The sequence below is a fragment of the Falco rusticolus genome, chromosome 1 (genome assembly GCF_015220075.1).
Source record: "Falco rusticolus isolate bFalRus1 chromosome 1, bFalRus1.pri, whole genome shotgun sequence".
NCBI classification, from domain to species: Eukaryota; Metazoa; Chordata; class Aves; order Falconiformes; family Falconidae; genus Falco; species Falco rusticolus.
Genome location: NC_051187.1, coordinates 8,093,534 through 8,117,939, shown reverse-complemented (window position 1 = coordinate 8,117,939; position 24,406 = coordinate 8,093,534). Strand labels below are relative to the sequence as shown.

Genomic DNA, 24,406 nt, shown 5'->3' with positions numbered 1-24,406 from the left:
CCAGGAGGCAGCACTGGGCTCTGCTCCCTACCTTGGTCAGAGGTCACAGTGTAATAACCCGGTGAAACCTTCAGGTCATTGAAAGCCTCGTGGGAAACGTGCTTTTCCATCACTTTGATGATCTCTGGCTTGGCTGAGCGAGGGGCAGTGAGCACTGTGTCCACAATGGTGTGGTCCTGCCTGTGACCAGCGGGAAGAGAAGGCCGAGTATGAGCTGGGGCCAGGGTTGCTTATCTCACATAGCAGCTGGAGGCACTAGGGAGTGTGGGGGGGCATTCAGTCACCCCACACGTGCGTGTACAAAGGGGAAGAAGCAGCACAAGGGAAGGTTGCGAGTTCCTCTTACCTTTTCCCAGAATTGGGCTGTAACCTAGGGGGGGGGGGGGGCAAAAAACCAAATCAGAGTGACTAACACACTTGGGGAGACAACATTCTGCGTGAATCACAGCCCTGTGCAGGTCTGAGCTGTGGCAGCTGCCCTGCGGGTACCAACCCGTCCTGCAGAGCCTGTGGCCCCATCACATGTTCCCTCCTGCCTGGCTGCTCCCTCCAGCCCTGGGTTTCCCAATGCAAGGAGGAACATGCCCACGGGGGACATCACAACTCGTCAGAGATGCGGGGAGGGGATAACACTCCCTGCTGAGCACCAGCATCCCCACACCCCTCCGTCCCACACCAAGCATTTGCAACTTTGCACAGGGCTGATATTTTTGAAGTCAATGGGAGTTTTCCCATTGAGCACCATGAACCAGGATTTGTCCCTGTCTGCAGGAGTCTTGGATCCAAAGTCAGATGTAGCTGAGATCACCCAGACAGCTGGTTGGGTTCTGCTCTACAGCCCTGGGTGGATGAAGCACCACACCTGGTTTGTGCCAGGGATGTCTCACAGACCACACTCCCTCTCAGCATCCCAGATTTCACGCCCCAGGTCTCTGGTCCACTCCCTCCTCAGCAGGGCCCTGGGGAACCCTGCCCAAAGGGGGTCGCTCCCCCAGTGACTCACCTGAACTTGGTCTGCTGGAGCTTGTGGCAGCCAGGGATGTGCTTGAAAACGTCGTTCAGCTGCAAGGAGAAGAGGGAGTTTCCAAGATATTCCTTGCTGAACAGGGATGTGTTCAGCGAGCAGAGAGTGCTGCCAGCAAACACGAGAGCCCTCTGGCCACCCCCGGGTTCTCCCACCTCACCCTGCCACGCCAGGCAGAGACCACCACGTGGGTTCTCCCCAGGCTGCAAACTGAAGCCAACCCGGAGCTTCAGACCACATGCCCCGAAGCAAACCTCAAATCTCATCAACGTGATGCTTTGATAATTCTCACAGGTGTGATCTTACAATTTTGTGCTTTCTGTCAGAAAGAGGAAATCTTGCTTCTGCCTTTCAAGAACCACCTGGCTTCACAGGGAAAGGGCACTCCCCCTTCCCCAGCATCGCAGATAGCCCCTCAGCGTGGCTGCCCCCCAGTCCCACCCCAAGCCCCCACTCGTGCCCAGGCTCGTACATTCTCCTCCACTTCCTTGCGCAGCTGCTCGCACTCCCGGGTGTCCGGCTTCACCAGGTTCTGCGTGAAAAGCCGGGTCAGCCTCAGAGACAGCCCATAGGGAACTGGGAAGAGAAATTCCCAAGTCAAACAGTTGGAGGGGGACTTCTTACAAGGGTCTGCGGCGATGGACAAGGGGGGATGGCTTTAAACTGAAAGAGGGTAAATTTAGATCAGATGTTAGGAAGAAATCCTTCCCTGTGAGGGTGCTGAGGCGCTGGCACGGGCTGCCCGGAGCAGCTGTGGGTGCCCCATCCCTGGCAGGGCTCAAGGCCAGGCTGGACGGGGCTGGGGGCACCCTGGGCTGGTGGCAGAGGGCCCTGCCCGGGGCAGGGGGGTGGAACTAGGTGACCTTCAAGGTCCCTTCCAACCAAATCATTCTACGATTCTATGAAACTCCTTCCTTCTTGGTCAGAGAAATAACCCATCCAAAAGCTGGATGCATGGGGACACACATGACGGTCAGCATCCAGACCCTGTATCGCTAGCACCCAAACCCCACAGCACCAGCAGAGAAAACCCTCTGAGAACTGGAGGGCTAACTGGGAAGCTCTCTGCCAGATCCAGCAAAGGCAAGTGTCCAGTGGTGGCTCTGGACTGGTGAGGCAGGGAAACCAAGACTGGGTCACTGAGCTAACGAGACTGAGACACACGTAGGGTGCATCTACCATGTGGCCGGGCTGTCAGGTCTCCAAGGCTACTGCTTGTCCTGCTACAGGGCTGGACACAGGAATGTGCTGCTCAGCTTCCCCCAGGATGGAAGCAGATAAAGGAACAACTCCCCTTGCAACTGGGCTTGGAGGTAACGCCATAGCTGCTGGAGCTAGGGGTCACCACCAAGGGTTCATGTCCTTTACAACACCCGTAGCATCTCCTCTACACCCTGTTCCTCAGATGCGGCACTTACTGAGATCTTTGGGGTTGGCGGCAGCGAGGGAGGCAAAACCCTGCTTGTGAACATTGTTGTTGATCTTCCAGCGGACTGTATCCCGACCCTTGAGGGACCCGCTGCGGACCATGGGGGTGTCCAGGTGGTCGGAGGACATGAGGCTGTGGCGAAGCATGTAGTGGTCCTCCTTGAAGCCGACAGTGCGACCTGCGGGCCAGGGCCAGGGTCAGAGTCTGGGCAGATGGGGACGCCACCAGTCATCAACTTCCCAATGCTGGAAACTTTGTTCTGGGGAATCCTTAGGGTTTCCACCGTGCTAAGGGTGTTGGGATGTCAGGAGCAGAGTGGAAAAGGCAAGGGGCGTCCATGAGGGGGGAGAACACATCACAGCAGCTAGGCATTACAAGGGGCACTGGCCAAGGGAGAGCCAGCAGTGATTCCCAGTAGGGCACACCAGGGTGTGGGGCAGGGACAAGCACTGGAGCAGCAACTCAAGCACTTCCTTGGCTCAGGCTTTTTGCTAGGAGCTTGTCCCCTGATCCACCTCCCCAGCTCAGAGAGGAGGAGGGATGCTTACCTCAGCATGTCCCCCCAACCCAGGAAGGCAGTGAACCCCACAGATCCCCCTCCCCCCCAGTTCAAAGGGCTGGTACCTCGTGCGCAGCAGGGAAGCAGGGCCAGGCAAGCCTAGAAAACAAATGGCCAAAGACACAATCACTTTGCGCCCAAGGGCGACCCCCCGCCCCGTGTCTCCAGCTGGGAGGACTGACAGCAGGGCTGGGTGGGCAGCGGGGGGATGGTGCTATGGAAGGTAACCAGCTTGATGTCCCTTCAGTGAGGGAAATCCCACAGCAACTCATGTCGGCAACAGAGGAGGTGCTGGATACCACCGGGACCCAGCCCCTGCCAATCTGGCCATGCTGGAGGCTGGATGGATTCTGGAAATTTGTCATGTTTTTGGCCTTTATCTGATCCTCTCCCTGGGCTGGGGCTGCCAGCCGAGGCACTCACCTTGCAGCAGGCACAGAACTTCCAGCAGAGCAGCAGCAGCAGTCCCAGGAGCAGGATGAGGAAGATGAGCAGCGGGATGAGCCAGAGGAAGCTCCCCGGCGGGCACTCTGCAAGCCACAGCAATGTCAGTCCTGGGCATTAGCCCCTGCGTGGGGTGTGCAGGGAGGGAGTGGGGAGGCAAGGACGGAGGGGGAAGGCTGGACCACGGCTCTTTGAGGGATGGAGCAGCCCAGTTACACTTGGGAACTTCTGTCTTGGTGCTCACAATGAAAAGTGCTGTTCAGGGAGAACTCTCCCACCTCTCTGCTCACATCCAGCCATCCCAAGGGACTATTCAGCACCTCACATTGATCCCTGCCCTTGCCAGCAGTGAAAAGGCAGTGATCTCTAAAGGTGCTGGCCTCTGAGGATGTCTGCTCCATGTAACAGTCAATGTCACCCACCCGGGTCACACAGGAAGGTGGGGAGGGAGGTGCTGCCTGCAGCTGACCCTGCCCAGGAGCACAGCAAAGGGGCAAAGCAGGGACTGGAGGTGCTGTGGAATAGGTGACTGCTGACCCACACGCCAGACCGGGCACCCCCTCCTGCCGGGTCCCTGCTCACCTTTTTTCTTCTGCACGTGGACAGTGGTGTTGGGCAGGACGCTGGGGTCTCCCTCCAGGGTGTAGTGGTACGTGCAATCGTCCTCCTCATCCTGGAAGGAGCAGTACTCGCTGGCCCCCTCTGCGGAGAGAGGGGACATGGGTCAAAGCCATCAGCACCAGGAAAAGCTTGGGGAACAGCCCCATGTGCACGCAAACACAGAGAGCAGGGCCCACGGGAGACACCCCACGTGTCTGCACCCAGTTCTGCTTCTCCAGGTACCTTTCTTCAGTTCTTCCACCATCTGGATCTGGAGGTGGCACCTGCTGCAGTTCCCTTTCATGTTGCCTGTTCCCCAGGCCTGGCAGCGAACGCAGTCCCGGATGCTCTCGCACACAGCCTGGAAGCCCTGAGCAGACAGGCAAGGTGTGGGGGGGGTCAGGATGCAGCCCACGGGGAGCTGGGGAGGGCATCGCTTCCGAAAGGCAGATCTGGAGAGGAAACGCTGCATCCTCACCCCAGCACCGGAGCAAGGTCAGAAAGAGGAATCCCAGAGAACCAGCAGCTAACGAAGGATTTACGAGCCCAGGAGCCCAGTACAGCCGGCTGCAAAATCTCTTACATCAACAGCCTGCACATGGGCAGCCATTAGATCTTCTCCAAGGGCTTTAGGTGGCCTTTCCAAAATCGAACCAAGCCAGCTTTCTCCACTCCCACTGTGAGATCAACTCATGTTTGTCAGTGGGGAAGCTGAAGCACCAGACCATGAAATATTTTTTTCCAATTTTGAACCAAATCAGAACAAGCCAGGAGCTGAGCCTCAAGCCTCTGCCCCCCACCAGTGTGCAGGTAAACACAGACATTCACCAGCTGTGGCTGGTGAACTGGTGGGCAAAAAAAGCTGGTGGCTACAAAGCAGGTCCCATACCAGACCCTTCCTGGCTACCAAAGGCAGGACAGGCAAGACAACCCCTGCTCAGGATTTTGCTCCTGACCAAGATGCGCTTTCCTCTCTGCTTTGTTTTCCTTCCCTGGAGGCTCTGCGTGGGAAGGAGCAGTGACAAACCCAGAGGGTCCCCAGGTTGAGCCTTACCAGCGAGTAGCTGATTTCGCAGGTGGAGCTGGTGTACAGCGAAGCCTTGTCACAGATGCATCTGCCGCATTTGCACCTCCCGTGGTTATTGCAAATGCCCTGGGAGGGAAGAGGTGACAGCTGGTGTCCGAGAGCCATCGTAGACACGCAGTGGCACTGGGAGTCAGCAAGGTGCCAGCTCCCAGCAGCCCTGCGCTTCGGGCACCGGGACAGCGTGCTGGAGCCCTGCCTGGCCCGGTCACCCTCGCACAGGCAGGGCTGGACCTACCCCTCGGCTGTCGATGCAGGTGTCATTGCTGGTGGGACATTCGCAGCCTGGACCCTCCCAGCCGCTCTCGCACACGCATGCGCCCTTGGAGCAGCGCCCGCGATCTGCAGCGCAGGAGGAGTAATTACCCAGGGCACGGTGCTGCGCTGCTCCCTGGCCCCGTCTGCAGCTCCCCCCTTTTCTTTGGGGTGCAAAAGGGCTGCAGACACCCTCCCTGCATGTTCGCAAGTGCAGAGTCCCCACAGCCCAGCGCTGGTCAGCCAACCCCTTGTGCCGGTGCCACCAGAACAGAGCAGGGCACAGCACATCCCACAGCTGGGGGCGGTGGGGCGATGGGGATCCTCTCACCATTGCAGAGGAAGCCGGAGGTGCGCGGGCACTGCAGGACGTCGTACTGGCAGAACGCCCCGTCGAAGCGCTGCATCAGGTCCTCAGAGTAGCACTGGCACTTCCCACACAGGCACTCGCCCCGGCCCGAGCACGGCTCCACATCCCCCGGGCGGATACAGGCTTCGTTGTTGGGGGATGATGCTGGAGAGCAGTCGCACATGTCCCCTCGCCTGGTGGGGAGAAGTTGGTGCTGAGAGAGGCAGGAGCAGAACGCAGGACAGCAGGGTCCTGAGCAGGATGCCCGGGGCATGAACACGTGTCACTGTGGGTCCCCGGACCCAGCAGGAACACTGGGAGGGCTGTGGAGCTGGACTTACCAGCCCGGGTGGCAGATGCACTGTCCGCAGGCAAAGTCTCCATGGAAGCTGCACTTGGGCGAGTTAAACTCTTGTTGCTGTAAAAGAAGAGAGAAGAGACATTGCTGGATGAGCTCAGCTGCCCCAGGACCATTTCGGGAATCAGAAAAGCAGACCTAGGGGTAAAGTTTTGCCCACAAGACCAAGCTCTGCCATAGGACAGCATGCCCAGCTTGGTACAGGCAATGAGGGAGGTCTCCTTGGCCAGGCTGAGCCTTCACTGAGCGGTGGTGAGGGCTTGAGCGAGACCCACACGTGCCAGCCAACATGTTCCCACCCCAGGCTGGCCAGGAGGGGAACATCTCTCTGCACCACGCACCCCCGTGTACCTGTTCGCAGGGACACACGTCACAGATGACAGAGGCTGTGATTTTGAGGCTGTCGCTCAGGGACGTGGGTTTCACGTGGATAACTCCCTGCCGGTCTTTCTCAGGGAGGCTGCAGACGTGCTGCCCACCAACATACTCAAGCGCCTTCATGCGCACGTTGAACTTGCCCTGAAGGACGGGACATGCCGCAGGGGTGAGCCAGCTCTGCCAGACCGACCCCAGGTGAAGAAGGAAGGAGGGACGCAGCGGTGGGCTCAGCCCCGCGCGCACCCTGCAGGTGTGTCTAGGTGACCCTCCCTCCAGGGCCACCCAAGGACTTACCACTTCCCCACGGGTGATGTGGAAGGAGCCAGATTCTGTCTTTTTATACATCGAGGAGGTGAACTCCGTCTTCATGGCTTTGGGAACAAAGTCAGCCCGAATGTCCATCTTGGAGCGGATGCGCTGGGTGGCAGAAGGTAACCACAACATTGATTTTCAGCGGTACACCTGCAACCACCCCATGGTCTGCCCCAGAGGGGCCACATCCTGCCTCCTGCCCTGGGTAGGAGGTGCCCAGCCTCTGCCTTCCCTGGGAGTGAGAGCAAAGCTCCAGGGAACACCATTACCTCAAAGGCTGTGCGGAGCAGCTCCACGATGTTGGAAGAATCCTCCTGGAGCACCCCGATCTCAGAGATGGGGAAATACTTGTGCAGTTTCTGCAGAGAGACAGGAACCCCCTGAGCCAAGGCCTTGAGAAACCTCTTCTGGCACTGCAGCGGGCTCTGCTTTGAGCAGGGCTCGGACTGGAGGCCTCCAAAGGCTCCTTCCACCCTAAATTACTCTCCACCTCTGCGTCCCCGCTGCTTTAAAAGAAACAAACACCAACAAGGGGACACCTCTAGAAGCCCAGGTTCCTGCACCCAAGATTATACCCTGAGACCTCCCACAACCCAAAGCAGCCCCCCAGCACACTTTGGCACCCTTCCAAAGCATCATGGTGGTGGTTTAGTACTAGGGGACAAGAGGTGGGAGAAGATTTTCTTCTCACAGCTGCGCTCCAGGCAGAGGAGCGATGGTCCTGGTGGAAAGGTAAGCCCTCACGGCACCACTGCCATGGTCTCCTCACCTCATAGTAGCTGTAGGAGTGGTTGGTGACAGCAAAGATGGGGATGATGTTGTGTTGGCCCAACAGGCGCACCAGGGTGGGCACTGAAGGATAGTCCTGCTTAATGTCATACACATAGGTGCCATTGGTGTCTAGGTGACACTGCTCATCATTTCTTGCCAGGATCCCCGCCAGGACGTTGGTACCATCAGCTTCATAGTGGAAGGCAGACTCGGTGGAGAATACGAGCAGGTGAGTGCTGTCCTTCCTCCAGCCGATCTTATCCTACAGCCAGGGAGGGGGAGAAGGAACCTTTATCTCTGCGCTCCCCAAACCACTGCACTTGCAGCCGTTGGCAGGCCGGCACTGGCAGGAGCTGGAAAACCCAAGGGGCAAGGAACCGCCTCTTGGCAGCGAACACACCAGCTACGTAGCCCCGGGAATCCAAGCCAGCAGGTCTCCGCTTCCCCCATCTGCACCCCCAATGCATGGGATATCTCCCAGCAGCTCGGTGCCAGGCACATATATGCACAGGGGGCAAGCCCACACGTTTCTGGACATGTTTGGAGCTGTGCTTATCCCTCAGCCAAGTGGCCAAGCCCGAACGGGCTCGTTTCCAGGGAGCAGAGTTTCACCACCGCAGGCACAAAGGGCGACAGAGCAAAGAGCACAGGCAGGGTGCCCAGCAAGCAGCTCCTGTGCTGGGGATCAGGCACCAGGGATACACACACAGATGGTCTAAAAACTAAGAAGCATTGGGAACGCAAAACAACTCGGCACCGGGAGCGTGCGGCTGGGAGGGCAAGAACTGGCTGTAGCTGAATGTCTGCCCTGGGCTCCCTGGCTGTCTCGTCAGCTGCCCAGCATGCTGCCCTTTTGCTCATCACCCAGTGTCAAGGAGATCAACTCATTAGAGACAGAGCCCTGCCCACATGGCTCCTGCATCCCTGGCCACCCTCACCTCGCAAACGGCTGTCTGCAGGATGGCATCAAAGCCACCCTCAGGGGCATCCAGGTTGCCAGAGATGCGCTCTTTCCTGAGCTCCTGGCTGAAGGAGCTGATGTTGCTGGTCAGGCGGATGACGTTCTTGAAGGAGAAAGGGGAGTCAGCGTTGTTCCAGGGCTCACGCAGCCTAGGACAGAAGGGGAGAGCAGGGGGTTTTGTGGGGGGCAGGAGCAAGGGGTTGCCTGGGTGCCAGGAGAGGAAGTGTGGGGAGGGCACCAGAGGCTGGGGCATCCCTCAAGGGAGGAGATGAAGTTGATCTGGCAAGTCATGAGCAGAGAGAGGTAGAATGGATGAGGGCAGAGGTGGAGAAGAAGACAAGACATGCAACCTGTCGTGGCAGAGCAGGGAAGGTGTGAAAGCAGAGGATGACACTGCTGGCATTGGCACAGTGCTACAGCAAGCCCTGAGCACAGGGTGGGGAGGCCAGGGGAGGCATTCACCACAAAGGGAGAGAGATGGACAGAGGCTCTCCCACCACAGGCGGTGAAGGTCAGGAAAGCCACAGAGAAACAGGAGGTGCCTGCCCTCCCCTCCGCCCTCATCTTGGGGACCCACTGGCCTCACTCACTTCTCAGGTCTCATGTCTGTCTGAGGGGATGAGACTTTGTCCACAAACTTGCCAAATCCAATGGTGTAATTGGAGGTCAGGGCTTGCAGAAACTCCGCTGGGAGGAGAGGAAGAGAGGGAAGAAGACACACATGAATAAAGAGATATCTGTGAGGGTGTTGCTTCAGGGAAAGAAGTCCTTTCCTGGGCATCATCTGTGCTGGCCACGTCTTAGATTAAGACTCCCAGACTGTCAGCTTTTAAGCAGTTTGGGCTTGTGGCTCGTCTTTCTTTTTGGGGTAGAAACCTATACTCCCTTTGGTAGCCCCTTTCCAAGACTGGAGCTTCTGCAGTAGCACACGCCACACCTATAGGTCTGGGATGCCAAAGCCACTGCACAGATGGACTCTGCAGGGCACCAGCCCCCACGCTGGGCTGAAAGGAGAGAGAACATGATCCCTGCAGGGCCAGGAGACAATCCCCCCCAAAGCTGCACAAAGCAGCGATAATAAGGAACTCTGGATAAAACAGACACCCATCTCTTTCTCTGGTGGTGGCAGAGAACTTGCAGCTGCAGGCAGGAGTGAGCTGCCGGGCTTCATCAGCACAGGAGCAGACTCCCCTCTTCTCTCAGCTCTGGTCTCACCTAGGTTTTGGCCCATGCTTTTGAGGTTGTCCAGATCGTCAGACATAGAGTAGGAGAAGTCCATGAGGATGTAGAGATCCACAGGGCTCTCCAAAGGCTGGAAGACATCCATGTTGAAGCTCTTCTCCTCCCCAGCTTGCAGCCGCACGAGCATGCCCTGGGGGGACACCTGGGTCCTCTGCAGGGATGTATTGATGCTGAAATTCTGTGAAGAAAGAGTGACGTGAAGGGGGTGGGGTCCGTCTCCTGGGATAGACCCCATCCCCTGTGCAGATGCAGTGAGGAGGAGGCAAGGAGCAGGGAGACACACGGGAAGGGGAAAGACAAGGGTGATCATGCTCCCTTCCCTCACGTACAGCTGAGGCAGCATCCCCTGTGTCCACACGTGCCCAGCTGGGCACCTCCTCCAGACCTTGGCATTTTGCTTACATCTATTTTGCCTGAAAAGCCACCCCAGCCCTGAGCAGTCACGGCTGGCTGCCAACAGGTTCATCAGCTAGAAGAGGCAGAGCACTGTTTTTGAGTAAAGCCTACGTAAACAGAGGCCTGGACTTTGTATTTTTCCTGCTGAAGACTCTAGAGAAGGATGAAGGACACTGGGAATGGTGGGACCCCCTCAGGAGAGGGCTGTCTCCCCAGCACCCACCTGCTGGGTCTGCATCTCGCCCCTGGTGTACACGATGCTGGCCTCCCCGCAGCCGTACCGCAGCAAGTTCTCCCGCAAGTTGCAACGCGGCTCTTCAAAGCTCTGCCCAGGGGGTGAGAACAACGTTTCAGCCACAGAAAGCAGCAAATCCTCCACGCAGGGGAGAAGGGCACTTATCAGGAGGCAGGGTCCTCTGCTGAGACCGTTAGCGAGCCTCTGGGAGCAGAGGCAGGGCAGAGAAACGGGGAAGAGTCTCGCACAGAAGAACCAATGTCCCCCAACAAGAGGGAAATATGACCACCGGTGGGTTACTGGGTTGCCTGGGATAAGGCCCTCCCTCCAGCCTTTGCACACAGTTTCAGATCTGGCACACTGGCGTTTTCTGATAAACCTCTGCATTTCTGCAAGTTTGCCCTGGATTCCCCTCCCCCACCATTTGTCCGCACCAAAGAAAACCCACGTTTTGGCGCTTCCCACCCAGACCAGCTCTTTGCAGAGAGAAGCCGGAGCCAGAAGCTGACCCTGCTCTGGGGTCCCTGTCCCAGCAGAGTGATGTCCTCTGCCAGAGGGTGGGAAGCAGAGCCCCGGCCCCCCTGCAAGGTCTCACCTCGTCGGTGCAGAAGGAACAATCCTTATCCACTCGGATGCACTCGGTGCAGCTCTTCGCCCGGGACAGCACGCAGCGGTTGTCTACCAGGAAAGATCAGGGTATCAGGAATGGGAAAAACCTGGGTGAGCCATGGGAGGGCATGAAGAAGGCTGATCCCATTCCTGGGGGAGCTGGTGGGGGTTTTGCATGGGTGGTTAATGGAAGTTGGCTACAAAACAGCAGTTGGGTAACCAGAGAGGGGCCCCAAGTGCTAGGGACGTGGAAAACAGGAGGAAAGGCACACAACAGGCCTTAGGCACATGAGGACCAACATTTCTGGAGCCCAGGAAGGGTGCACAGCATCCCCGTGAGGCAGCACCAAGGGGACACCACAGACAGATCTACCACAGCCGCACTCACTTTTGCTCCTTTGGCAGAGGCCGGTGGTGCAGAGCAGGGACAGGAGGAGCAGCCCGGCACATGCCCGTGGCAGCACATCCATCCTCTTCCTCCTGAAACACATGGATTGCTATGCTGTGGAGAGCTGAGATGGACACGATCCTGGAGGTGATGGGGGCAGCTCCCGCAGAGCCCCTGCCCGGCCCCGCCGGCGTGGGACAGCCCTGCCCACCCAGAGAAGGTGATGCCTGGAAGCAGTCTCTGATGGCAGCGGAGCAGGGCACAAAAGCAAAACCAAGAGCAGCTTGTCCTCTGCTTGGGCATCTGCGAAAGTCTCAAAGTCCCCGGCCATGCCAGGGCTGGCAGCTGCCATGCCACCGCACCCCTGCGTCCCAGAGCTGGGGTGTCCAGCTCGATGGGTCACCAGAGCAGCGGGAGCCCAGGCTGCTCCTGGCTGGAGCCCAGCACCATCCACACATCCGAGCATCGACCAGGTCAAGACCTTGCTTTTCCTGGCAGGTTAAGGAAAAAAAAAAAAATAGCAGAGGAAAACAAAGTGGCTGTCTCTCCCCAAAAACAAAATGACCCCTCCCTTCAGCTATTTCCTATTGCACTAAGAGTTTCCAGGATAGTCAAACCAACAATAAATAGAAGCTGAGGCCTTGGGAAATGCCAGACTTGGAGCTTTGGAGTTGCTGAATGAATCTGTGGTCTTCAGAGTTTGGCAGCTCCCCTCTGCCCTGTCCCAGTAGGACCCCTCGTGTGGATCCAGAGGCCAAATCCCAAACAGAGTTAACCATTCTCCCCACACCCACACGTGACTGAGAAGACTCGGTGCCATCCAGAAGTCAGCATTTGAACATGGTAAACAAAAGGGACAAAGCTGGAACTAGAGCTCTGCAGCTGCCGTGCTGCAGCGCGGCTCTGATTCTAGCACCCCAGCAGAGCAAGTGAGAGCAGTCAAGGCAAAAAAAATCCAGTGGAAAGACATCTTTAAAGCATCTCCTTTCTGGAAGATGCAAATGTGAAATATAAAATGCAAATTAACATTCTTATAGCTCCTTGCTGTGCAAGCACTGACTCTAAAATAAATGAAGATAATGTGAAAACCACCTAAAAACAGAGAAGGAAAACAGGAATAGTTGTTGTGTGCAGTGAAGAAGTTTGAGTTCCCAGCAGGACAAACCAGTACTCAGACCAGTCACTTGGTTACTTTGCTAATAACAGCCTGACCTGGGGCCCAGGGAAATCCCTGGAAAGACCCTCTCTAGTCTCAACAGCACTGGATCACACTTGGCCTCTGGATCCTGCATCGGCCACTGAAGCTTATAGAAATACACCGAACACGTGAAGCTGAGCACTTGCAGAAATCACTGTGGCACAGGGCTCTAACCAACACAGCATCGACACCGGGGGACATCTCCCCTTGTGGTTGCGCTTTCTTCCCCATGACAGTCACTGGATACACAGGTAGCAAATGACAAGGCATTGCTATCTCATTTATCTTGTCTGCTGTGCCCAGGGGGATTTATCACAGTAATTAATGCCCCATAGCTGAAATGTGAGAAATAGGGAAACCTCAGGGCAGCATCTCTGCAGGGAAACCCAGGGAAGTTTTACTGTTGGTCATGATCTGGTAGAAAAAACGCTGTTTTTCTTACGGGTAAAAAATACCAGTTGACCAAGGAAATCCCTCTGCTTCCCTGCGGTGGCCCCTGAGCGGAGCTCCCTGGAACGCTGCCTGTGCCCAGCTCAGCCTCTGCGCAGGTCTGGCCTCAGGCGGTCCCCCCAGCCAAACCCCAGCGCTGGCTCTGAGGCCGGCAGTTATCCTCATCCCTGGACATGTCCGTGACCTCTCTCAGCAGCAGTCCTCACGCCACCGCTCGCTGGCAAACATCATGTCCCTTGCCACCAATATGGGCAGGTTTTGAAGCCAGGAAAATCCCCTTTTCCCTCGCTCCACCCCAGCGAGCCATGCCAGCCGCAGCGACTGGTGCTGCGGAGACGTGGGGAGATGCCAGCTAGAGGTGAGATGAAAGGGTAGGGAAGTCCTTTGAGCCCATCAAGGGAAAACACAGTGAAAACTTCCCTTGAGCACTCGGCAAATCCCATCTCCCATCATGGCAAAGGCCGTAAGGAAAGGATTGCTTGGCTCACACACCTGTCTACAAGTCCAAGTACACATCTAATTCATCTTCCTTCAATTGCAAGTCAAGAGAGAGTCACCAATGGGTTGACAGACACACCCTGGGCCTTGGGCACAAACTGCTCTCAGGTCTTTTCAAGTGCTGAGATAAACGGCCATAAAACTCAGCTCGATATTAACGCCCTGTTGCTCTGTGAGCCGCTGGCCTCCAGGGATTCAGCTGGCCGGTTGCCAGCGGGCAGGGAGCTGGTGGCACAGAGCATCGCCACTGCCGCTTGGCACCGCCAGCTGCAGGAGCACAGCCCATAATATTTGTGCAAAAACATGCGAGCAGCCATCCGTCCGTTTCAAAAGTGAACTCTGGAAGGGAAAAGGCCACTTTCACTTTGGAAAAACTGCAGGGGTTTGGTCCGGTTTTCACGATGACAACAACAATAAAAGCTGTTCAGTTGTGCAAAACCAAGGAACGAAGCGGAGCAGCTCCTGGCTGCTCACAGACATCCTACCCCATCCCAGGCCACTGCGCCCACATCTCCTCCTGGGTCCCTCCTGCTCCTCCAGCCTTTGCCTGCACCTCAGCACAGCTGACAACCTACTCCAGAAAGATCCAGGAATCCCAGAGCTTCTGGACATCTGGGCTGACTACCTCATCCCCCAAAACCAGGGGATGCTCCAAAGAAACCACTGGAGCAGCGAGAGGACAGGGCTGGAGCGGCAGAGCTCCATCATCCTGTCCCATCCTGTCCCAACCTCATCCCCACCCCAGCAGCTCCGTGCTGGGAAGGGACAAGGCTGAAGTCAGGTATCACCCCTGCGGGGGGTGGGGGAGAGGGACCAAGGAGCAGGTTATGATGAGCCACACGCCCAAGGTGGGAGCCTGGTTCCAGCTGCCGTGCAGGGGACACCCGGCAGGTTGGGGACACCAGAGTGGGAAAGCGAGGAAGATGCTCAAGCTCTTGGCACAGCCTTCCCTCCCTCCGGTGGGCACTCCCTTTTTCATGGCTGTAGCCCCCCCCGTCCTGCTGAGGGGTGCATTGGGACTGTGTAGGGGACTGATGCCCTGGCAGCATCTAGAGGAGCATCTGCTTGACCACATGTGCTGAGGACTGCAGCACGCTGGGGCAGGCAGGCAGTGCTGGTCACTGCGGCCACCCTCAGCACGGGGCTGGGGGTCCCATGGGAAAGTTAATAGTGGTGGAGGCAAAGCAGAAAGGCAGCTGGGTGCCTCCCCCAGGGACCATGTCCTGCTCCCCCGGGTGCCACACAGTGACAGCCACAGCGGCTCATGCAGGCTCAGCTCTCCTCCAGGTCTGGGCTGCGGGCACACGGATCAGGGCCACATCTCATGCTCTCTCCCTCCCCAGAATACGCGGCAGCACAAAGCTGCCAGGGGCCACGCTCCAGAACTTGGAAATTATCAAGCCAAGCCCCCCAGAAAACTCAAAAACTTGACCCACAAATCACTTAAACATGAAATCCTATTTATCTTTGCTTCTGTTTTTCTGCCCTGGGCATGTCTATGCCACCAGGGAGCTCCATGCGAGTGGCACCAGTTCCTGCTTCCAGCAAGAAGGGGGATCTCAGCTCCCAGGCTGAGCTCCAGCCCCGGACGCAGCCCCTGGCATCTTCCAGCAAAGGACAAAACACAGCGGGACCCAGCCCGGGGACCCAGCCCGGGGACCCAGCCCGGGGACCCAGCCGGTGCTGCTGGCAGCTGGGGAGCGGCCAATACCACCCTGTGCTGGTGGCTGCGGTGCCATCTGTCCCTCTGTCCCCCCGGGTTTGGGCAGGGGGAGCCCCGAGGGTCAGGTAGGAAGCTCAGGACCCTGCCGGCGGGGCTGCCCAAATGCCAGCACAGCCCCGGGACCCTCCCGTCCCCCCCGCGCCTCCCCACGTGCTGCTCCCAGCGCGTTCACTGTTCCCTTGGCCCCACGAGACACTTTTCCTCACCAGCCCCTCCACGGGTGCTCCTCATCCGATTTTTCCCCCTCCTAACGCCCACCTGCCAGCTCCCTCGCACCAATCCTTCCGTCCATTTCTCTATTTCCCATCCATTTCAGACCCACCAGCTCCCGAACACCCCGATACCTGCGGTTCAGCAAAACTGACCCTGAGTCCCCACTCCCTCGTGGCCTTTTCCTGCAGGGACACCCCCTGCCCTTGCCTCCCCCCCCCCCCCCCCCCCCCCTCGCAGGGGGTCGCCAGCAGCTGCCTCTTCTGCAGAACCACCTCCGTGGGTTCAGTGGGTTGGAGCCACCCACAGCCCGGCCGACCTTGTGCCGTTTCACCTGGGAAAACTTTCCCTGGGTGCCAGCTCAGAGGCATGACCGCTTTCTCCCCCGGGAGCGGGGCGGACGGAGAGGGCAACCTTTGAAACCTGCAACAGAGGGTCCCAAGGGCTCTGCTCTGCCTTGCCACGCCGCGGTACCCCCTCCTCCGCTCCACGGCCGCTCACCCAAATACCTTCAGAGACAAAAACCGCACCGTGCAGCTCTGCAAAGCCCTGCTCGGTCACGAGTGTTGCCCTTCCCAGCCGGGCGAGAGGCATGAGGCAGCGTCCGACAGCCAAAACCAGCGGGAAAAGGGGGAACAAGCCGGCAGGGAGCTGAGCCCCCTCCCCACACCTCCTGCCTACCTGCCTTTGCAAGGAGCCCCGCGCCTTATTTCACCCCCTGGTTAATCAACACAGTGAAATTAAAGCAAGCTGAACGCTAAAGAGCACAGATGAATTAATTCCACAAACCTCATTAGCGCTGGGTCTGACTCAGTGTCCAAATCCTCAGCTGCAGCCCGAATAACAGGCACCCACACACCAAGCCAAGAAATTCTTCCGAAGGCAGGGGGAGAACGTGCTGCTTCGCTGCTGCGACTTGATTTCCAGCCTTGGCCTTTTCTTCTTTTTTTTTTTTTTTTTTCTTTCCCTCCCTCCTCTCTATTTTCTGTCCCTTTTCTCTTTCCGGTTAAACGTCAACTTCCAGTGCAGCAGGGAGGGCCGGCAGCCCGCGATCCCACATACCACCCCGCTGGCTCCTGTACCCTCCAGTCAAGTCTCGACTTTGCTCTCGCTCCCCTCGCTTCTCCCTCCCAGGGGGCTGGCGGGGAGGAAAGGTGGGAGCCGGGATAAATGAGATCGGATCCCAGGTGAGGACGAGCTTTATCCCAGCTGGGCAGGGAGGAGGGGGTGCCCGTGACTCAGGGTTGGCATCGCTCCCTCGCACACCTGGACAGGAGGCACAGCCCGCGCAGCCGCCCCGAGCCCTCCCTCCGCACAAGCGCCATCCCACAGGAAAAGGGCCGAGTGGGTGGTGGGAAGGTGCCGGGGGTGCGGGGAGGGGGCCGTGGGACATGGGCAGCGGCAGCTGCTTGGCTTCGCCTGTTTGCTCTGGGCAGAGCCGAGGGCGCTCCCCGGTCCCCCTTGCCGGGGGTTTCTCCTCTAAAGGTCCCACTGGGGCGTGTCATTCCCAGTGCCCAGGTAGCTCCCAGCTGAAAGAGCAGGAAATTCCTGCTGCGACAACAAGCCCGATGCCAAGCCCAGCCTCGCACCTTGCTCACAGAGGACAGATCCGGACAGACCCACATCCCGCTTTATCCAGGGCACGAGCAGGACAGCCCACCCCTCACGGCACTAGATCCAGCTCGTGGGTCAGTGCGACCCCTTGTAGCAACGTGAACGAGAACCACTCCCACCTGCTCCCAACGCATCCCACCAGGCTCCAAGAGCGCAAGGAGCAGCTATCCCCCCACTGCATCCAGCCCTGCTGCTGGGCTGGATCCAAAACCCCTTCCCGCCCCCAAGGAACAGCAGAGGAGGGTTTGAAGTTTGGTTATTTTTTTGTTTTAATCAAACTTTTTGAAGTTTGATTTTTTTTTTTTTTTTTTTTTGCCCCATAGCACCCTTTTGCTTTTAGGGTCTGGGGTTCGTCACAGCTCAGAGCCAGTTGCACCTCCCGTGGCACCGAGCGTGCACATACCAGAGCAGATGCGATGGCAGAGGCTGCTGTGTTGTAGCTCCTCGATAAATCCTCACAAGGAAAACTGCATCCCCTCAGCTTCAGCACAAACAATAGCCAAAGCCAGACGAAAAAGTCACATATTTCCTGCCTGCCTGGGAGACGAAAAACACAAGCAGGACAATTTTGGCCTCTCTGTTATCATTATAGCATCGCGGAGGCTGCTATCAACTCCCAAATGATGGTGATTGAGCATTGATTCAAATGGAAGCGAGGAGCACGATTACTTTCACTGCAAGAAAGAGGAAGCTCAAATATAGATGTGTAACTGATTAAGCCCCAGGAAAAAGGAGGATGTGCTCATGCCATAAAAAACTGCAGCAAATGGGATGCAGCAGGGGTGAAGCTGAAGATGGTCCCAGCGGTTTAACTCTGGTATTTCCTAGTTTCTGGACACTTGAGCTGGCAACCTCTGCATTACCCCGGCTCATTTGGAGATGGGATTTCCTATATTTCAACAAAAAATTCTGAAAATGAAGGGGTTTTGTTGTTGGGGTTTTTAACTGTTGGGGGGCTGAAGGCAGAGGGTCCCGCTCAGCCTCGAGGAGCCACAGAAGCGGCAGATGATGTAGAACGTTGCAGATGGAGAGAAGCTGGGCTTCGGTTCCTGAGACCAGAGAGGAGCGTGTGCTGGTGTGTGCAGGTGTGTCTGCCTACCTCCCCTGGTCCTCCCTCTGGTCCCAGCCACCAGCAGCACCCAGCTCCCATCAGTCGAGCCCACCTCCCACTGCTGCAGTTCTCCTCCGTTACCATTGGGGTAAGCAATGCTGCCAGGCACTGGAGTTAAAAAAAAAAAAGCCAATTTAGGCTACAAGAAACATATTACTAAAAAAAATAAAACCCCACCAAAAAAAAAAAAAAAGTAGTTTAGTGATGGTTCCCCAAGAGGGACCGTGGAGCCAACTGGAAAAGCTTAGGAGCTGCAAGCTTCCACCGTGATAGTTTGTGTCCTTGGTTTCTGGATGCTCTCCTTTCTCCACTTGAGCTGGAGGATGTCTGTGCTGCCTCCTGTAAGGTATCTCTGGTCTCGTCTACAGGCACCCTGACAGTCCCAGGGCTGCCTGACACCGTCTCCCTCCCCTTCATCCCAGCAGCCTGGAGCAGCAAGGCAGGACCAGCTCTGCTCAGCATCTCCAGCTGTGCGAAGGAGCCCAGTTCCTCACCGTGGGAGCTGCCAGAAATGCTCAAGATAATAATTTTGCACCTTTCTCCAAGACATGTCCCTAACAGATCTCTGAGCATACGGAGCACGATTTTTCCCTGGAGACTTGTAACTGAGCAGCATTTAAGTAGATATTTGCAGGGCTGGTAAAAAGCACTTTTCTAGTATCAGGACAAGTCCTTCAACAAAACTTAAGGCAACAAAGCAAAGAGGAATTAGAAATTCTCAGTAACTGGTCATAAGATCTTAATGGGTTTTCACTCAATCTTGTCTTTTTTTTAAAAAAAAAAAATAAATGTATTTTTTATGGGTTGTCTTCCAGGCAGCTTCTCCAAAATACTTCCCCAGGGAAGAATACATAGTGAGCTCAAGTTTTTCCCTTGGTTCAACACTTTGCACTTGCTGCCTGCTGGATCAGGCTTTTGCCACATGATTTTGCTGTTTTAAACAACAGCAGTGAACAGGGACTTTGGAGAAGAGGATCAGCAGGTTTCACTGCCGATGGCTCCATGGAAGCCCCCAGCTGCTTACGTGGTGGCCCTCACATTTATAAATCATTGATTTTCTGCTGTGGCAACGTGGCATGGCAAAAAAATTTTTGCCCTAGGAGCGAAACCAAGTCATTCTATAGCTCACACTAAATTTTTGTGCTCTCTGCTGAGACTACCAGTCCGAGTGCCAACTACCGAAAATTACAAGTGATTTTAGAGTTAATTCTTTTCTTCTTTTTTTTAATGTCATGCCAGCTTGTACTGAACCTTTCTTCTTTCTGTCCTGCCACCACAGTGTGCCCAGAGACGGCTCTGGGGCTTTTTCTAGGTCTCTGTTGAGTGGTTACAGCCAAGAGCACATTCATCCCCCTTCTGAATTCTATAACAACACACACTGCTAAAAGGAAAATAAATACTTGATCCCATAGCTGCACTGTACGCTGTAGTAGCAATATCCTGCTATGGGGTGTAAATTTAAGGAATGCTTAATAAAGTATTATTAATGTACATTAATGCGCACATAATTTATTGCACTAAATTATGCTTAATATAATTACCTAGGTAATTAAAAGTGCAAGATTAAATCCTCCCATATTCTCTTCCTCAGCCTTTCCCCTAAGACAGCAATGACTATGCACATCTGTTGTTTTGCGACAGAGGTTCCTTGTCTTGAACACATACCTAAGGGAAAATATTTTTTGCTGAATGTCACTGATGCCCAAGTGCCTCCGGGACGGACCAGCAGTAAGAGGTACGTGGGCCACCAAAACAACACACCAGGAAAACGTTAGTAAAAGATCCAGGATAAAACTTCAGCCTACAACAATCCTACCCTCCCATCCAGGGAAAACAGGACCTTCCAGGGTTACATTAGCATCTTACCCAGCTGCCGAAGGGCTGAAAGCACACTGATGTTGTTAGAAAGATTCGGTGAGATAGCCCACCTTTCCTCCCAGTTTGTGTTGGCTGGCCCCACACGAGGCATGCAGCAGTGTGGGCGAGGCTTTCGTGAGGAGCCAGCCAACAAAAACTGGGAGAGAAGATGGACCATCACCTTTTGCCACGCTCTCCGAGCCCCACAAGAGGCTACACAAAGAAGAGAGAGGTTAAAAGTACCAGTAACTTCGATTTCCCACCCTGCGCTGAAAGGCAGACTTATTTTCTTCCTGACACTGGTTCATACAGACGTGGTGGAGGACAGACAGACAGACGCCTTCTACGTGAAAAGGCAAAATCTTTTCTTGTTGAAATCCTGGTGCTTTGGTGTTTACTGGCAACCAAAAGCACAAGCCCAGCCCCAGCCAAAGACAAGTTTCAAATAAACAACGACTAAATATTGGAAGTCATCGGTGTCCACAGTTCTCGCTTGGAACAAAAGGAAGGAAGTGGAATACAAACAGTTGGAGAAACAGCAGCGCACGGCAGGGCTCGGAAAGGGAACACAGCCCTGTAAGAGCAATGCACGAATGCGCTGGTGTTAACCTTCTCCAAAAGGAAGAGCAGACTTTGGTGGAACCTCACTGCCCCTTCATGGGTCTTGCACCTCACCAGCAATAATTAAACGATAATTATATATTTTTTTTTACCATTAGGCAGTCTCAGAGAGCCCTGCTGAAAAGTATCTCTCTCTGCAGGTAACAGCTCTGGGTTTTCCTGGGGTCACACGATTTAACGGGAGCAGCCCATACCCTCTGATAATTTTTCGGGCACATTGCAAAGACCGTCTGTTTGAGGGGCTTCGCAGCTACAATTCCTTTTCCCTTGCAACGGCGAAGAGCTGGAAAGATGCTCCTGCAGGTGTCAGGGGGCCGGACGCCGGCTGAAGCCATCACCTCCTTGCTGCTAAAGCTGACTGTGTCGCCAGCAACGCCTTCGCACAGCCCAAAGCCTTGGCAAGGCGGACTTTTTTTTGTCTCAGTAAATAACTCTCATAAAACAGACAGCACAGCAGCAATCCAACTAAAACATAGCTTCGGGTGCTCACATTTTACGGTTTGAGGTGGGGCTGGCAAGGTCTGCCCCTCCCCACCTGCTCTTTCAGCCAGGCAGCACCCAGCCAGACATAAAATAAAAGCAAGTCCTGAACACACAAAATCCCTTCCCACAACAGCATCAAAGGAGGGCAGATCTCTTCAATCACAACAAGCAAATAGGAAAGAAAAATCAACACCTCAGGGCACAGAGGTGGGAGAAAAGACTTCAGAAGGGAGAGCAAGAGCAGAACCAACTCTGCCAAGGATGACTTCATTACGGCAGCTCTCCTCCCTCCGCTGAGCAACCCCCTCCGCAGAGACACACGCTTGAACACAGAGCTTCAGCTAAGGCAGACCTACTCCAGCTTACAAAGGCGGTGAGCAGAAAGAAGCCCCATGGCTTTCAAGGAGCCTGAGCCTGGAATTCTCAGACTGAGGAATAATGAAAATGGGACCAGTTTTCCTCTGCTGGGTACAATTAGTCTCCCCGTGGGAGGAGAGGTAAGAATGAGTCTCTAGAGCTTTTAGGAGTCAGAAGTGCAGCCTGAGCAACCACCAGCACAGCGGCAGCATAAAGAACCTTTTAGCTGGGCGAGACGTGAGTTTGCATTAGTGCAGCTCAGACCCAGCTTGCCGCTCCTGGGGACCATTTAAAACACCGGCACTTGCACACTCAGTGGGTCCCCTCCAGCACCCAGCAGCTGCCACACACCCTGGTATGCCCACAGCCATCCAGATCTCTAACAAGCAAACCAGTCAAACCTCCCAGTTGAGGGCTGTGGCTTCACAGCCAGGAAAGGATCCTTTTCCCTCAGGACATTGCTCTTGCACACCTGAAGCTCCCTCCACCTTCCCCCAGCGTGCTGCCTGACCACAGCCAAGCACAAGCCACCAGCCTGTACGATCACGTTCTCAGAGGTGGGAGAGCAGCTTTTTTCTAGAGCTGTAGTTTCTAACCTGCGTGTCCGCCTATTACTGCCGAAAGAAACACACAAGATAAACAAGAGCAGTGAGCTATTGTACTGGCTGCAAGTTTGTTATACAATGATTGGCATCTCCACTCCAGCTTTTTGGAAAGGAGAGGGAAAAAACAACCAACCAACAAATCATGCACGTTTTCAAGTTGCTTTCTCTGCTGTGGATAGCGAACGCTTAGAAGAGCTCAGGAGTTCGCTGCCAGAGCGCAGCCCAGCCAGGTCTCCTGCAGAAGCCTGTTACTGCAGAAGTTTGAAAACTGGGCCACCTCTGCCCAGCACGCTGCAGGAGAGCTCCTTTTGGGAAGTGTTCTCCTTATCCCTCTACATAGCATCGTCAAGCCCTGCTGATTAGCATCTTCCTATTGCACCGGAGTTGCGGGACACCGTCACACCCTGCCTGCCACAGCAACGCAGGAGCTGACCGAGCGGTGGTTCTTAGCTCTGGTTGTAAAATCTGCCCAGAAATCCAGAGGTTTGGAGTGACTATGGGTACTGCAGAGCAAGAAGGAAAAGGGCACACGGAGGAGGAAGGGGTGGGGTTCCAAGATGTGTGATATGAAGAAGGTACTTACATTTAAATTACGTTCAGTAGCTTCTGTAGTTGAAGGATTCATCCCCAAGAACTTCAGCAGTTGTCCTGTGTCAGGTACTTAACTGGTGAAGGGAATGTAGTCTCACCACTCTCCCAGTTTGTGCTTACTACCAGTTGCAGTTACAGACAGGACAGAGGAAGGGGATGCACAAGACTGGGACCTCCGGCACCGAGCTGCATTTCCATGTACTGGCCCACAGCTCCATGAGGTATTTCATCTCACTCAGCTTCAGACTTGCTCACAGCACACATATTAAGGACACTCACTAGAATTAACATCAGTTGTTCTAGAAGCCCAGACACACCTCCCACCCCTATTCCCAGGAGCAGACAATTGCAATGATCCTTCTGGTGCCCAAAGTTCCCCACCAACCTATAGCCTGAGAGAAACTGCAGCAGACTGTGCCCACCTTGCTGCAGTTTTATGGTTGTACCTTCATCCATACGTTGTTCAGCACGATTTTAAAATAGATATTTATACCATGCCAGTTTTTAACTAGGATGGAATCTTACAAGACATTCCAGACAGGACAATTACCTTACGGAGCTGCAAAGCTCCCTCGTGGCTTCTATTTCCCACCACAAGTAGATCCTGGACCTTTAAAGGAACACCCTGAAAACTGTTCCTCAAAGCAGGGCAATAATCACCTTGAAGTGAGATGTGTCATCCTCTGCAGGGACATTATAAACCCAGAAGAGAAGGCTGGGTGCTGTTACCATCTTCCACAGGATGAGGATGGGATTAAGGCATCTGTCACAAGCTTGCAGGAATCAAGTCAACAGCCCAACGCAGTCATCTAACAGAGATGTTTCTACCTTGCTATTTTCATGCCTTTCATTATCTTACTGCTTTTAAAAAGAGCAATTCCACCGTCTCCCCAACTTCCCACGCTACAGTCTCATCAGTCCCCTGGTTTCTCCCCCATGAGCATTCCTGGATACACAGGTCTTTTTTAAAAGCTGAAATGACTGCCAGGACAAAGTGTTTAACACATTTTAAAATTACTTAAAAGCAGGAAACCAACCTCTTATTCCTTCCTTAAGTCTCCATAAATTCAAAGTCTGGGTTAGGAGTGACATAAGGTAGATTAAAAAACTGAAAAAGCAACACTAAATTCTAAGAAACTTACACTTTTGTTGATCTGGAAACTCTCTCTATCACTGCTTATGGGGAAACAGAAAAATTAGTGAATCTGAAAGATCACGATCTAAGAACTAAAGACCATTTAAATAATCTGGAGTGACCACTGCAAAGCAGAAAACAGTCCAGGTTAGCAGCTGTTTCTCTACACAAACAAAAGTTCAAATTATTTATCCCACCTACCTCAAAACTACAAACAAACCTCTTCATTGCTGTTGAACTCTTTTTTAGGAGACTGGCCTCTATAGAATAATGTTTTATGAACAATCCAGGTGCCAGTCCTAACTTTTGAAGAAATTTAAGATGCAGAAACAGGTATGAAAAAAATAGCATAAAGGAGAGCTGAATTTCCAACTATTTCACAGCATCCTCTGTAACAAAAGTATTTGAATCAAGATCAGTTTATTACTCCTGCCCACCCTTTCCGAGTCTGAGATTTAAAAAAATCGGTAACGTGAAAAATCCACTCTCATGGAATTACTACATACTCACCCAACGGTATCCGTAACCCAAAGTGCAACAAATGGATACTGATTCTCCC

The 24,406-nt window shown here is 54.7% G+C and overlaps 1 protein-coding gene across 4 annotated transcripts in view; it reads right to left on the bottom strand.

Moving 5' to 3' along the window:
* ITGB4 (integrin subunit beta 4) overlaps positions 1-16,873 on the bottom strand; it is a 31,243-nt gene extending 14,370 nt beyond the window's left edge. The window contains exons 1-24 of one of the 4 annotated variants that reach the window (XM_037408368.1): positions 16,263-16,873; positions 11,395-11,486; positions 10,993-11,075; positions 10,386-10,487; positions 9,740-9,944; positions 9,115-9,211; positions 8,502-8,673; positions 7,562-7,825; positions 7,062-7,151; positions 6,775-6,897; positions 6,454-6,621; positions 6,086-6,162; positions 5,727-5,938; positions 5,379-5,482; positions 5,111-5,209; positions 4,300-4,426; positions 4,039-4,158; positions 3,436-3,542; positions 3,078-3,111; positions 2,443-2,631; positions 1,497-1,600; positions 1,004-1,062; positions 347-370; positions 32-180 (exon numbers count right to left, since the gene is read on the bottom strand). In XM_037408368.1, coding sequence (XP_037264265.1) covers positions 32-180; positions 347-370; positions 1,004-1,062; positions 1,497-1,600; positions 2,443-2,631; positions 3,078-3,111; positions 3,436-3,542; positions 4,039-4,158; positions 4,300-4,426; positions 5,111-5,209; positions 5,379-5,482; positions 5,727-5,938; positions 6,086-6,162; positions 6,454-6,621; positions 6,775-6,897; positions 7,062-7,151; positions 7,562-7,825; positions 8,502-8,673; positions 9,115-9,211; positions 9,740-9,944; positions 10,386-10,487; positions 10,993-11,075; positions 11,395-11,486; positions 16,263-16,267 — 2,806 coding nt within the window. In that variant the 5' untranslated portion in view covers positions 16,268-16,873. Of the gene's footprint in view, positions 1-31; positions 181-346; positions 371-1,003; positions 1,063-1,496; positions 1,601-2,442; positions 2,632-3,077; positions 3,112-3,435; positions 3,543-4,038; positions 4,159-4,299; positions 4,427-5,110; positions 5,210-5,378; positions 5,483-5,726; positions 5,939-6,085; positions 6,163-6,453; positions 6,622-6,774; positions 6,898-7,061; positions 7,152-7,561; positions 7,826-8,501; positions 8,674-9,114; positions 9,212-9,739; positions 9,945-10,385; positions 10,488-10,992; positions 11,076-11,394; positions 11,498-16,262 lie in introns of those variants that run through there. The other 3 variants (XM_037408377.1, XM_037408387.1, XM_037408358.1) reach the window with 3 other exon arrangements.
* Positions 16,874-24,406: the final 7,533 nt, after the last annotated feature.